Source organism: Venustampulla echinocandica, assembly GCF_003357145.1.
Source record: "Venustampulla echinocandica strain BP 5553 chromosome Unknown scaffold_0, whole genome shotgun sequence".
Classification (NCBI taxonomy): domain Eukaryota; kingdom Fungi; phylum Ascomycota; class Leotiomycetes; order Helotiales; family Pleuroascaceae; genus Venustampulla; species Venustampulla echinocandica.
The window spans coordinates 7,255,502-7,268,697 of NW_022474205.1; the positions used below are offsets into that span (position 1 = coordinate 7,255,502).

At 47.7% G+C, this 13,196-nt stretch overlaps 5 protein-coding genes across 5 annotated transcripts; 3 read left to right on the plus strand and 2 right to left on the minus strand.

The window, feature by feature from the left end:
• Positions 1–721: 721 nt before the first annotated feature.
• BP5553_02289 (uncharacterized protein) lies at positions 722–1,600 on the plus strand (the record flags this gene model as incomplete). Its single annotated transcript, XM_032010912.1, has 3 exons — positions 722–801; positions 1,108–1,244; positions 1,371–1,600. 3 exons carry the CDS (start codon positions 722–724, stop codon positions 1,598–1,600), a joined length of 447 nt encoding a protein of 148 aa, XP_031874966.1.
• Positions 1,601–2,496: 896 nt separating this feature from the next.
• BP5553_02290 (uncharacterized protein) lies at positions 2,497–3,606 on the plus strand (the record flags this gene model as incomplete). The annotated part of the gene is made up of 1 exon (XM_032010913.1): positions 2,497–3,606. The coding sequence occupies one exon, from the start codon at positions 2,497–2,499 to the stop codon at positions 3,604–3,606; it is 1,110 nt and encodes a 369-aa protein (XP_031874967.1).
• Positions 3,607–7,311: 3,705 nt separating this feature from the next.
• On the plus strand, positions 7,312–8,640 carry BP5553_02291 (uncharacterized protein; the record flags this gene model as incomplete). Its single annotated transcript, XM_032010914.1, has 2 exons — positions 7,312–7,544; positions 7,614–8,640. 2 exons carry the CDS (start codon positions 7,312–7,314, stop codon positions 8,638–8,640), a joined length of 1,260 nt encoding a protein of 419 aa, XP_031874968.1.
• A 475-nt stretch (positions 8,641–9,115) lies between these two features.
• BP5553_02292 (uncharacterized protein) lies at positions 9,116–10,798 on the minus strand (the record flags this gene model as incomplete). Its single annotated transcript, XM_032010915.1, has 1 exon — positions 9,116–10,798. The coding sequence occupies one exon, from the start codon at positions 10,796–10,798 to the stop codon at positions 9,116–9,118; it is 1,683 nt and encodes a 560-aa protein (XP_031874969.1).
• Positions 10,799–12,062: 1,264 nt separating this feature from the next.
• BP5553_02293 (uncharacterized protein) lies at positions 12,063–12,397 on the minus strand (the record flags this gene model as incomplete). Its single annotated transcript, XM_032010916.1, has 2 exons — positions 12,063–12,195; positions 12,279–12,397. 2 exons carry the CDS (start codon positions 12,395–12,397, stop codon positions 12,063–12,065), a joined length of 252 nt encoding a protein of 83 aa, XP_031874970.1.
• Between the last annotated feature and the right edge of the window lie 799 nt (positions 12,398–13,196).

Sequence of the window (13,196 nt, forward strand, 5' to 3'; positions counted from 1 at the left end):
GGGCTAGCTTTTAACGACAATCTGTATTTTGGCCAGGGCACTTTTGATCGCGTAACTAGATAGTTTAGTCACACCCCCAATTCGGCTCTTTGCTGTGGCTCTTTCGACATATCATGTTTGCTGCTTTTTTGTCTCATCAACCCCGCCCTCCCAGGTCTCTCCAGCACCTCGATGCCCAATCCAGCTAGCCGAGACCGCTATCAGTGACGTTGAGCGCAAGTTTGGAAGCGAGAACTGATGGCAGCCTTAGGCACTATATTTCCGCTTTCAGGTCGGTTCTTATGTCCTCCGTCGCCTGGAGGAAGCTGAGCTCCCACCTTCCAGCTCCCCCCCAGACACAGCAGCAGCGGCGGCGGTAGTTGAACAGCTGGCTGAGCTGAGCTGCCCTGAGCCAGGCTCATGCTTATGCTCACTCATCTCGCCCCCATCCCATCCGATCCCCATCCTTTCTGCCTTGGAGCTCCCTCTAGGTAAGGTACGTAGTCCCACACCTACCTACTGTACACTGGCGCTTTCCCCCTCCCGTTCCCCTTCCCCCGTACCTCTACTACTTTCCTCTCTCTTCTCTCCATCTCCCTCTACCGCATCTCCAGCTCCAGCTCCATCTCTCAGCTATCCCTATCATCAATTTCACCCCCAGCCCTCGTACACCGCCGCCCTTTTCACACCTAAGCCCCCCCCCAATAGAGTCAATTGATCCAATACCGCCGCCGTAACCCCAATGGCTACCGCTACCCGTAAAAGAAAGCAAGACGAGGAGCTTGTCGCCTTGCCGAGCGACGACAGCGAGGAGGAGGAGGAGTATGTACCTATTCCACATCACTGCTTTTGTGTCTCATCCATTCCAACCTCGGGCTCGGAGCCGCTCTCTATTGTGTTCCAGTTCCAGCTCTAGCCCTGACTTCAGCTGAAGCTTCGGTTGGTGGCTACGCCGTTGCAAGGCAACGGCTACTTTGCATTCGTCCTTGCCATCGGCCTCGATGAATTGAGGTGGCAGCAATGGGCAGAATAATGACAAGTGCCACTTCCAACCAATATGCAAGCGGACTAGATGTGATGCAGCGCTTGAAGAACAGGAGCTAACTGTCCATCTCTTTCACCCACCAGGTATGAGGATTCTGAACCTGAGGTAGCCGCTGGTGAGGATGACGAGTCTGAGGATGAGGAGGAGGACGACGAAGTCGATGAGGAAGACGAAGACGAGGAGCAAGATGTGGAGAAAAGAAAGGGTGATGTTGTAGAAGGTATGTGCACACCCACCATCCGATTGCCCTCTCAGCCCTCCAACAGAGCGCATTAGAGATGCCTTCAAAGCATCCATAAATATCCAACGTTTTGCTATCGCATCAGGACTAACTATGGGGAAATAGACCTGCCAGCCAAGAAAAAGCGCAAGACCAGTGACCCCTCCACAAAAGAAACAGCTGCCTTGCCTGGTAAGGATGGAGGCGCAAAGGGCGAAGACGAGGACAACGATGAGGAAGGAGAAGAAGAAGAAGAAGAAGCGGCTCCTGCAAAAAAGGCCAAGGAAGTCGCACAAAAGGGCGAGGCCGAGAAGCCTACTGCTGCCGATGACGAGGAGGAGGAGGATGACGAATAAGTCCCCTCCGTCTCTGCACTTGCGCACACCAGCAGGGCCTTTTGCGATACCACGATGCCCATTGCACACAGGCACACAGACCTGGGAGGGGAATACATACTTTTGAAGGATCCGATACTTGGATTAGATTGGGTAGACAACAATAAAAGAAGGAACTCGAGACATATACTTATCTCGGGTAGCGCGGCCAAAAACATTTTCATGGTTGTAAACACCCTGGGATTTTGCTCTTTAGATGTGATGGCGGTATTATATTGTGCGCAAGACAAAGGTTCCCTCGCCGTTTTGTTTCCCAACTTCACAGTCGTTTTGTTATCGCTTCTCGCGTGGCATTTCTCCTTGTCTACGAAGTAAATCGCTATTTTTAGACATTATTTCAATGACTATTGAATTTCTTTATGCTGATGTGTTTTTATTTACACTAGGCCTACGGTAGTCCCTTTGCTGCGTAGTGCTTATAAACCTCGGCCTGCGTGGCCATTACTCCGCCGCGGTCCGCCTACAGGGCTGAGACAGAAGACAACGTCGTGTCGCAAGGTGGTTTGATGTTCGACAGGGCAAACGCATAACATTAGGCACACATGGAATTTTTTGGGTAGTCTCTTTTTCTTTATCTCGTCTTCCGTTCCTCCCTACATACACTTGCTCTTCTTGGAATCCTCTGTCTTTGTTCCTGTGTTTGAATTACTCGGTTGCTCCGGCCTCGAGCGAGAGCTGTGAATGGTACAAGGTTACCACCTCAGAAAAAGCAAATCTAGACCCCCGTCGTGCGCATCACATATTTCCATAAAGGGTACAGCCTGGATTATTGAATTTCGATAATAGACTTGAATCTCTCACCTGATACCTTTACGTCTATTATCATATACCCCTGTGGGCCGGGAATCACACCAGAAATGCCCTCCCGACTATCTCAGATGCTGACGCTGTCACTCTCACTATCTCCACACACCAGCGTACCCCAACTCCCATCCAGCCACGACGACAATGCTCAATATCAAAATAAGGCCCCGGTGCTAACGAAGAAGAGGGTATTACCCAAAAAACAAAAGAGCAAGAAGCGCAATTCTATTATAACCACCGCGACTCTACTCTTCACAACTCGATCCAAAGCTCTACCTCCAGCAGAGCCCCCACTCCCTTTAGATACTTCAAGCACAAAAAAACATCATCGTCTTAGCCTCACCACCAAATTTAGAAAAGGGGTCGTCACTGTCCCACCACCACCCCAACTCCTAGCGCACCTAGGAAAAGCCTGCCCACAGCACGATCGCCACGATTCAACATTTAGCTCCGTATCCTCATCATTTACGGACCTTAAATCCTTAACTTTGCCCTCAAACTCACGTGTCCCCGCCTCCATGATACCTCTCACCCGCTCGCAACTGGCCACACTCTCCCCCCTTCTCCGCAGACTGGAAAGATGCCTGGACAAACAGGATCTGTTGTGTCGGAGTTTGTCAGCTAATATGCTGTATTTGATGGCGGTTAAGGAACGGATGATCAGGAGGAATGGGAAGTTGGGCGTAGGTGGAAGGAAAGCTTTCATTGGGGAGTTGGGGGAGGTTAGGGAGGAGTTGGGGAAGGTGTTTGTGAGGAAGGTGGGCATTGAGGGGAGGAGTAGGAATGTTATTGGGGAGGTGGCTGGGAAATTGGGGAAGCTTGAGATGAGAGATCTTGATAGCGCAAAGTGCGCCGGAGAAGTCAAAGAGCGAGAGGAAGGAGTGGGTGATGTCGCTACGGTTGATGCTGAAATGATTTCTAATATTGTTCACATCCTGAAACGGGATATCGAGATACAGCGCCTCCTTAACATCTGTGTCCTCGATGCTATTACTAGGCGATGCTGGAAGGGCCGATGGACGAAGACTGCTGGGCAGCGGACCGAGATGGAGCGATTTGTGGGCTTTGTGGCGGAGAGGGTTGAGAAGCTAGGAGAGATCCAGGAGAGGATGATCAAGACTGTGGGAGTGGTTGAGGGAGTTGTATCTGGACTTGAGGGATGAATGACACCGAACGGATATGCATGGTGCATCCAAACACTTGCTCCCCACGACACGCTTCTTTCTCAATCCCAGAGCCCAACGGTATACTTACGTTCTGGGGTTACGTGTATTCACGAATACGACACTCGCGTCACCATTTATGCAAATCCCAGTCCCCGACCAAAAAGTGCGGGTCTTGTTAAACCGCATTCCTGGACTCAATTGAGTAATTTGGGTATCGGCTCTTATAGGTGTAGCCCGTACCACAATATTGCTAGGTAAGTGAGGCATATTTTCATTAATATTTTCTTTAGTCTTCTCCTACAACGGCTTAATAGGTCTACTATCTATTAAAAATCCTGCCAAGATATTGGGCATAACTAACTATTTCTATTCACAGAATCGCTGATGTTCAATTTGTCCCCAGGATATTGAACATGGATTTAGTGTTTAAACTATTTGCAATTTCCGGATTCGCAATTTGAAAGCTAGCATGGGTTATGGGGAAGGAGCACAATGTCTGGGATAGGGTGAGAGATGGAGTCGGGAAAATGGACGATGTTATAGGACTACAATGTTTGGGATAGGATGAGAGATTAAGTTGGGAAAATGATGATTTTATATCTGGGTATTTTCCGACAAGATAGTAGCTAGTTAGATATGTAGCGGCGCCGTATTTGAATAAACGGCAGAGTATCCGAAATATCTATTTGCAATACATGTGTACGAATTCATGGATAATTAATCGCCTTATAGATTGCCATGAGCCCCATTACATTCAGAACGAAGGACTAGTCGCCACTGAAACCTAGGTGGGCTTCACACAATCTAAACACATTCACTTTCTAGTTCTTCAAGCAAAGGAAGCACCCGGTATCTGATCTGATTTGGATGATTGCTTAACCGACGGTTTATGAGCAAAGACTAGGGGCCAGGTTAATATGATTGCCAATTTGCCAATTAAAGACCTAATAAACAAGGACCCGGTTTAGATGATTGCTAAAGTGGTACTAGAAGGTCCGATTTTGTCCACAACTACTAAAGTGTCAGGGATCCTAGAACTTTCCTTTTCCCCTTCTTGTCAGCTCTTTTCTCAGCCTTTTAATTTCCTCCTTTTAGCCCGTTCTCCCTAAAATCTATCTCTAATCTTCTAAATCCGATCATAAAAGAGAAGATAAACTTTACCATAGTGTTTATTGTATATCTTTAGATGTGTTTTTAGGCACATTTCCCTTCTTAAGCTCACGTGAGATAACTTGGTAATCCTAGTGTCGGCCTATAGGTGTCTTCTGCTTATTCCCCTACATAACTACATAGGGCTATAATTATTAGTATGACCACAGGGTGTGGAGTCGCAAATCGCACGCACAAATTTTTGGGGTAGCTGGGAAAGTTTACTATTGTAACAATTCTAGGGACACGATGGTTGTGTTATGATGAGTGGACTCATACGTACTTTCAATCTAGCGATCAAAACTCCTACCGAGACTGCTGCCGCTTTACTGGACGTAGGCTCGGGAGTATATTGGCTGGAAGCCAGCTCCTGAACGGAAGGGATGCGGCAACAGAAGCCGGATCAAATGACGATGAGGGTACACCTACGCCAGCTAGTGTGATATCGATGAGGACGTCCAACCACCTGGCCCCTCTTCTCGAAGTGTTACTCTAGATCCTACTCTGTCCAACGACAAACCGAGCCCGCCAACCCCGATGAAGACGAGTCTCGACGTTTCCGACTTGTCAATTCCCAACCCTCCCAAGAAGGCACCTTCCCAAAAAGTATCTTCCCAAAAAGTATTTACCAAAAAGTCACCTACCGCCGCATCGGATAGTTTCGATACCTGGGATTCCGACGAGGAATATAATTCACACGAAAGGGTCTATAAGCTTCTTCACCCGGGCGGGTCGATCTAGGCGGATGAAACTCTTTTCTCTCATGCTTACTCGGACTTCCTATTAAACTAATCAATGATGACACCTAGTCGCTACAGGAGATCTGCGAATTAATATGGAAAATTGGATCGACTATGTAGGGATTTGACAGTAGTTTAAACCCGGTGTCGCGATGAAGCTCCTGGGGAAGATGACCGGTTTCGAAAATGTTTGTTATCGGCACGGCAGAATGATGGCCAGCCATATAGGGCTGAGCACAAAGCAGCTTGGGGATGCGGAGCTGGGACCCCGGCTTCGACGAGTGTATGAAGATCGCTTGCAAATTGGCAAGCTTAAGACGGACGAAGAAACCTACAAGTGGTTTCGCGTCGCAAACCGACCCGCGTGCCCGTCAGATGGCCTTGGGCCATATAAATTCATGCACAGCCGTGCACCAGGGGACTTCCGATTCGACCAAGAAGCGATTCTAAATGCCTGGGATGGAAGTATATTGCCTCAATAGCAGAAGGATGGGTCGACAATACACGGCCTATTTAAGTGGTGGTTCAATTCCCCGCTCAGAAGTGAAATATATGAGGAGTTTAACATGTACCACCACCACTTACGGGAGATTAACGGCCGCAAGAACATCGGCTGGCTTCGGAATATGTTTTTCTCGGTGACACAGCAATTGATGCGGCAGGATCCGGCGTATTATATGCTATACGCCGTGAAAGATTTGACAGTAGTGAAATGTTTGACAGGAGTTCAAAGACTTGACAGCAGTTTAAGGGTTTGACAAGCTAGTGATAGTGGACGGAGAGGAACCATCTTCACAGTCATCGAGGTCCAGATCGCTAACATCACCAGTCAACTTCCAAATCTTTATCATATCATATGTTTGTCCCGCAACAATGTAAACGATGTTCGGGTTGCTTTGCGCGGTCTGCACCAACAATGACAGCGCCTCAGGGTCACACAACTGACACGCGCCCCAGAAATGCTGTGGTACATCTCCCAGTAACTGTTCAAGTTGCTGAAGGAGCACAACACGTTCCGCACTGGAGAGGTTATAATCGTCGTCTGTGGGTTGTCGGGATGCTGGGAAGGCGGCATGGCTTGAAATGGACAGAGATTAGGTTGGGGAGAGAGGTTAAGATAGGAAGAGAGATTGAGGACGGGTAAGAGATTCAGATGGAGTGGGAGATTGAGATGGAGTGTGTATGAAAGGTTAAGGGCACTCACTTATTTACTTTTACTACCTATAAGGGCATTCATGGTCCTATAACCACCAGTGAACGTACGAAGTAGCAACTCGCCGGGTATCGAAGCTAGTATTTAGTAATTATATACCAAGCCGCCAAGGGCAAGGGGCCGAATCAGCCACAACCTTGGATAGCATTAGCCACAGCCACAGCAGTAGCACAAAGTACAAAGAACCCTGTGATGCGCGAAGTCTACAACTCGAACTTAAACTGCTAATGACCGTGGCACATTCCATTTAATATAACTGGCCATCTTGAATCTGTCTCGGTCTCATCACCAAACTATTTCGAACTTCCCCCGATCTCTACCAATATTTGCGTGCGAACCGCTCTCTTCTTGTAACTACGGAGTTTGACATGAAAAGCTTCTAAGAATAGATTTGTTTGTCAGACGGGAGGCCTTATCTCCACCTCGCGACAAGTCGCTGCGCCGCAGTAGCGGCAACCAGAACGTCGGGCGCGTTCAGGCTTCAGTGAGGGCATTTCTTTGCTTTGCAATTCCACATTATACATTTTCGGTGTACAGCGTATAGTATAAACAAGATTCCAGACAGCTCTCGGCCAAAAAGCTTGATTTCAGCCCTCCAAAATGTTCGCCAAGAAGGCACCTTTCAACCCGCCGCCGCCCGGCATATACAGAGACAACACTGATCCTGACGATGCTGCCTCCACGTCTTCAGCCGTGCTCCTTGACGATGTTGATGTTTTCCCAGACGAGGAGCTTCCAGCTTATGAGGACACCCCCTCCGAAAATCCGCTCATTTCAGAGCATTATGACTCGGGACCAGCCGTTGATATAGACCCGTTTGCACGCCCGATCGCGTAGGTCTTGCCCAACCCCACAGAATAATGTCCTATGAGTAGCACACTATACTAACACAATGGCGCCAGTCTACCCCCAAACCCCCCCTTCGCCAAACACGATATCAATAACAGCGAGTTCAGCACCTGCTTCCCTTTGTATTCCACCGATGTGTACAATCTCGATTGCTTGATTCGAAACCAATCCTCGTACCCCCCGGGTTACTATGTCCATGTAAACGGTTCACACCGGGAAACCAAAAGGCAAAACAACAAGGAGACAAAAAGTACGGTCCAGGACTTCGACTTTCTCATCAACATTTCGAACCTACTCGTCCCCGCAGAACATGTTGTGGGGAATACAATGGGCGAGTTAGAGTTTCTCCCGATGAATAAACGTGGATATCGCGGTACAATAATCCCGTCCCTGAAACCGGTCGCCGGTGATGTTGAGTCTGGGGGCGAACGGAGTGCTTGGTGCGAGAGATATGTATCGGATCGGGCAGGCGTCAAGTCGTTCATGTTGAAGCGCGAGATCCGTAACCACGATATCCAGAAACTGGAAAGTTTAATACGCTCCGCGATTGCGGAGACAAAATATCGAGGCCATCTCCAAGTGACCTTTCCCACCAGCCATGATAAAATATTGGTATATTCCCCCGGTTTGATAAACCAATGGCGAACCACCACTTGGCTCCGTTGGGTCTTCTACCTTACTTTCCTCTGGGTGTTCGCCTGGCCAGTTCTCTTCTTCATCACCAGCAGGTACGAAGTCATTAAGTCTGTCTGGATGTATGCGGATTTGCCAAGCGGTGGGAATGATGTGCGAAGGAAGCCAACCGTGATGAGCGAGGTAGATTGGTACAACAGGTGGGAGAGTACCATTAAGCGGGCTGCACTGGCAAGAATGAATGGCCAGGATGTTGCTTTGGATGAGGAGTATAGACTGGCGACCGTGGCTGCTGATCAAAGAGGGGTGGAGGCCGGCCGAAATCCAGCGAATCAGATCCCCAGAACGGGGAATGCGTTTGCGGATGGGGCATTGGGTCTATTGGGTCAGGGTTTGAGAGTCGCCGAGAGGTATAATGATGCTAGGGGCTGGGGTGGGGATTGTTAAATGGTTGATGTAGTTTGAAATATCGTCCATACGTCCGTACTTCTACCTTAATCTCGAAGCCTATAGGCCGGTCTTGGCTTTCACTATAGCCCAAATCCGTTGCATATGGCCGGGGTAAACTCAAAGTACTCTTTGGATGAGCATTCCTAGATGGAAGCTTGTGTTTTTATGGGCTATGGATTTGGAATAACGCGCTTTCACTTAATTCCAAGAATTATGGTTATTTATAAAGAATTTTCATGTTGCAAGTTTATGCGAATTCAAGTGCTCCAACTCCTTCAGTTGAGCAACCAATTTCTTTGTCCAGAGTAGGGTTATAATGCCACTATATTACCATTCGAATAATATCACAAAGAATATACGAAGCATATACTCTGGATAAGAACGTACCCACATTTCTTGAACTGCTTCCAGCTCCCACATACCGGTTAAAACCCCATCATTTCAGTTCCGCTTTTTACTATCTGCTTCTCACTTACTCCCCTTCACACCTCTCCATACCCTCCAAACCTACAACCCAGCATCTCCAAAGTGCGACCCTCATCCTAATACCTTCCCCAAGAAGATATTCCTTATGTCCGTGTCTGCCGTCCCAGTTCCCAACGATCAAATCCAATCTCTTCAGCTCGTCTCCCTTTTTTGCCGTCCTCAAACTCTTAAACAGGCCTTGAGCTGTCTCTTTGTTGATGAGCGGATCGGGAATGTTGCCCTTTTCAGTATCCATATCAGCCCATGACACCTCCATGGAAGAATAGTCGAATTGGGATGTGCTGCCGTCGGCAATTTCATACTCGTAGTCATCTGCTGATGGAAAGCGGAGGGTGAGATGCTGGATCGTAGGAGAGGATATAAAGGATTTAAATGGTTCGTACTTGGTGGACATGTTTACATGGCGCGGGATAGCTAGATCTAGTTTCTCGAGTTTAGGGCTGTTCGATATGAACTTGGATATTTTCTCTTGGGGGAGGAACCCTATATCCGTGCTACGAGCGCCGAAGGAGAAGTGTTTGAGCTCGGAAATGCTAGCTGGGTTTGACGAGAACCTGTCGAGGAGATCCTCCCCAACTTTTACGTCAAAATCCTTCAATGAGATCGCCTCGAGCGGATTGGCAGGATACGTAGCAAGTGAAATAGTCTCTTCGTTGGTGAACTCCCGCCATCCCGCCGAGATGGTCAGATTCCTCAAAGCAGGCAGTTCCATATCATACCGTAGTGTGTTGAGCGTAATATTGGTTTGCCCGAGTATGTCCAGCGTGTGGAGATGGCTCCAGTCCATGGCCTCCCTCCAGGCATCTAAGCTAGTCCTCCCATCGCCTTTTTCGCCTCGTGCCCACCGCCGCCCCCATCCAAAGCCTTTAAAATACCACTCATAGCCCGCGTCCGTACGCTCCTCCAATTGGTAGCCGTCCAACCGAAGAACTTCGAGGGGAGGAAAGCGAACGGAAGGGTGAGACTTGAAGTCGAAGGCGTAGGGATTCGCGCCGCCGTACACACAGCCAGCGTGGTGGAGGTGGAGGTCTAGCATTTTGAGATTCGGTGCTGTGGAAAGCACATTGAAGATAAACTCCAGGTCATGAAAGTTATCTTTGCCGCCATAGATTACCTCTGCTTTGAGGCTGTACAGATTGGGCGAGTGGGTAAATTTCCATGCCTCGCTCCCATCGTTCGGATTATGGCTTGAGTAATAATCCCGATGCTTGTAATATATTTGACAAGATGGGTTATTCTTCTCGATGGACTGAAGAATGGACGCAGGTATACCATCAGGGTACTCCCAATACACCCTATCCAGCCTTTCCAACTTTGAAAACACATTTTCTACAAGCGACAGGTCACCTATTTCCGGTGAGCCCCTGATGCGGACTTCGCGGATGTTGCGTCTCGAAATCTGTGAATTGTTTGGGTCTGAACCCGTGAGGTATTTCAAGTAGACGTGGCTTTTGTTTGCATCTCCACTTGTAGTGAGGGCGATATCGAGAAGATATACACTTGGATCCGCATAAGGGTCCCCAAAGTAAGGCAGAGGACCCTCGAATGACGGATCGTAGCCTATCTCCCTTAACTGTTTGCTTGTAAAAGGCCGTTTTTGCCATGCTGCGGACAGACCGATCCAGACGGTTGCAGCGCACGCCAATGTGAAGAATCGAGGAGAGAACATAACTTAGAGCATTTAAACGTCTGACTACTAACTGCACATGGTAATCGAGAAAACTCTAGTTAAGATAGTATCTTCTCTGGTAGGAGTCATATTCTGGAAGCGACGTGGCCACAACTTCGCACCACACAACTTCGCACTTCACAACTTCGCACCATACAACTTTGCTATTCGCGATGGTTGGGACTTTTACGTACAATGGTTCTTTTTCTTTTCAACTATGAAATGAATATACCATGGGCTTTCTCTAGCACAATAAGCAAGGAAACATGGACATGCGACGTAAAGCGGACATTTTGACGTTGTCAATAGATGTAAGAAGTATGTGATGTTGTCCCCTTCATTGCTTTAGTGACGCGTTCACTTGAAGGAGGCTAAACCCTTTTATCGACTAAACTCGAGAGATCATTTCATCTTTCGGAAGTAGGAAGGTGCTGATAGGATTTTAGTAAGTTTTGCGCAAAAGCATTTGCGCAAACTTTCGTTCCCCCATCAACCGCCGACAATATTAATTGAACAAGTTCTTTCCCATTTAATTGTCAAGAACAATAATTGCTGTACTAATCAATCCCACATTCAACTTGTCAGCCTCACATAATTATAAAGCCATGGCTCTGATCGATGGCCCGCAATTTCTAATCATAGATTCAAAACCAAGGAGGGATAGAGAGAGAGAGTGGCACAGAAGTGGAGGTGGAGGTAACGATGACGAAGAAACGCCACCGGCCTACAAGCCAACTCGTAGAATACTGAGTTCAACTCAGAGGATGGAAGCACTAGGATAGTAAAATCAATCGAGCTTGTTACAACGAAGCTTTTGTACCTATTGTTAAAAATGCGCACACTTGAAACTGCCTACGGAACTTCTCCAAGTTCCTTCTTCAACCCTATATATCAAAGCTCCCCCTTTCAGCAAATAAAATCAATATAAATCAACAGATGAAACGAGTGATAGCCTCCATAGAAAACCTCGGCTTAAATACCTCGTTGTCGACTCTTTCCATTCCACTGCACGCCATTCCCCAGACATGAAATAGCGCATCTAAGCAGCGACACATTTCCAGCTGCTGGACTTATTGTCAATCCAGCTAGGGAACTGCGAGCTACCTGGGGAGGCGTTGAAACTGAATCCAGTGCCAACGCAATTTACATCACTACCCGCGAATAAAACATGTCAGCAATGTTCTTTCCGCATGGCGATTGCCGCAAGAGAAGTGGACCGAGCAACTAGGGAATGCAAGGGAAGGAGGGGACATCCGGGGAGTTCTTACACCCAAGTAGTGCATCTGAACCCGGGCTTCGCCTTTCCGGATGAGACATTGTCCTGGAAGCCAGTGCCGGGAAGGTTAACACATGTGCCAACAGTGCTGGAGCCTGTGAACTTGAGGCCGAGGAACCCACTGTTGTGTCTGATTAGTATTTGACCGGGAGAATATTTGGTTTGGAGAAATCTGAGGGCTGGGTAGATATTAAGGGCACGTACGAATCCTGCCAGAGGTCGATAAGGGGAGTGGATGCTGCTGCTGCTTCCTGGGCTGGGGTTGGGGTTGCCAAAGCCAAAGTGGCGAGAACTGAGGCGGCGATGAAGGTTGTGAATTGCATTTTGAGTTGGGGGTTTCTCTTTTAGGAGACGAAAAGGGTTATGGAACTGGTGTTGGTTTTGGGAGTAATTGATGAGGTGTTAGAGCTGATGATGTTGCTGATGAAGAGGAAAGAATCGGAGATATGAGAGGGGTATTTATATTGAATGAGGAGGATATTGAACTAGAAACAAGTATATGCCCATCAATATCTCATGTCAGAAGCTGACTCGAGGTAACGGAGATCCGGTTGGTTTCCTGCCGTGTGACGGGAACCTCACATAAGATCTATTTGCTATCAAAGGCTAATATTTGATATTTTGCTCTTGTTGAAGGGGTGTTGATTGGAAATGGGATCCTCGAATAGAATACATTTTGCAGGCTGTGCAATCAACGCGACAATATACGGATATAGTATCCTGAGATGAAAACTACGGGGGAAGAAGTTGGAATATGTCAAGATGGTAAAATTTTAGATAGTCTTGGGCAAGTCCTTGCCACTCTGTGAGGTGTTTCGTTGCGTTTGGTCCTCGACACTTGCTAATTTTGACCAACTCATGTTCCATACACCGTAGATCTAAACCTTAGCCGTAGAGACCGTAGGACTGATAGCCTCTACCCATATTATCATATCAGACCGCACACTGCTAAAGACGGATCCCAAAATATTTCCAGATTGGTGATCAACATCAGCGCTACTGATGAATAGAGACTAATATCCATCTCCATATGTGCATCCGAAGTAAAGGATCGGGCATCGCAGTAAGAGGACACTAGTTCATAAGTTATCTTGATATATTTCGCATGGGTATATCCATATA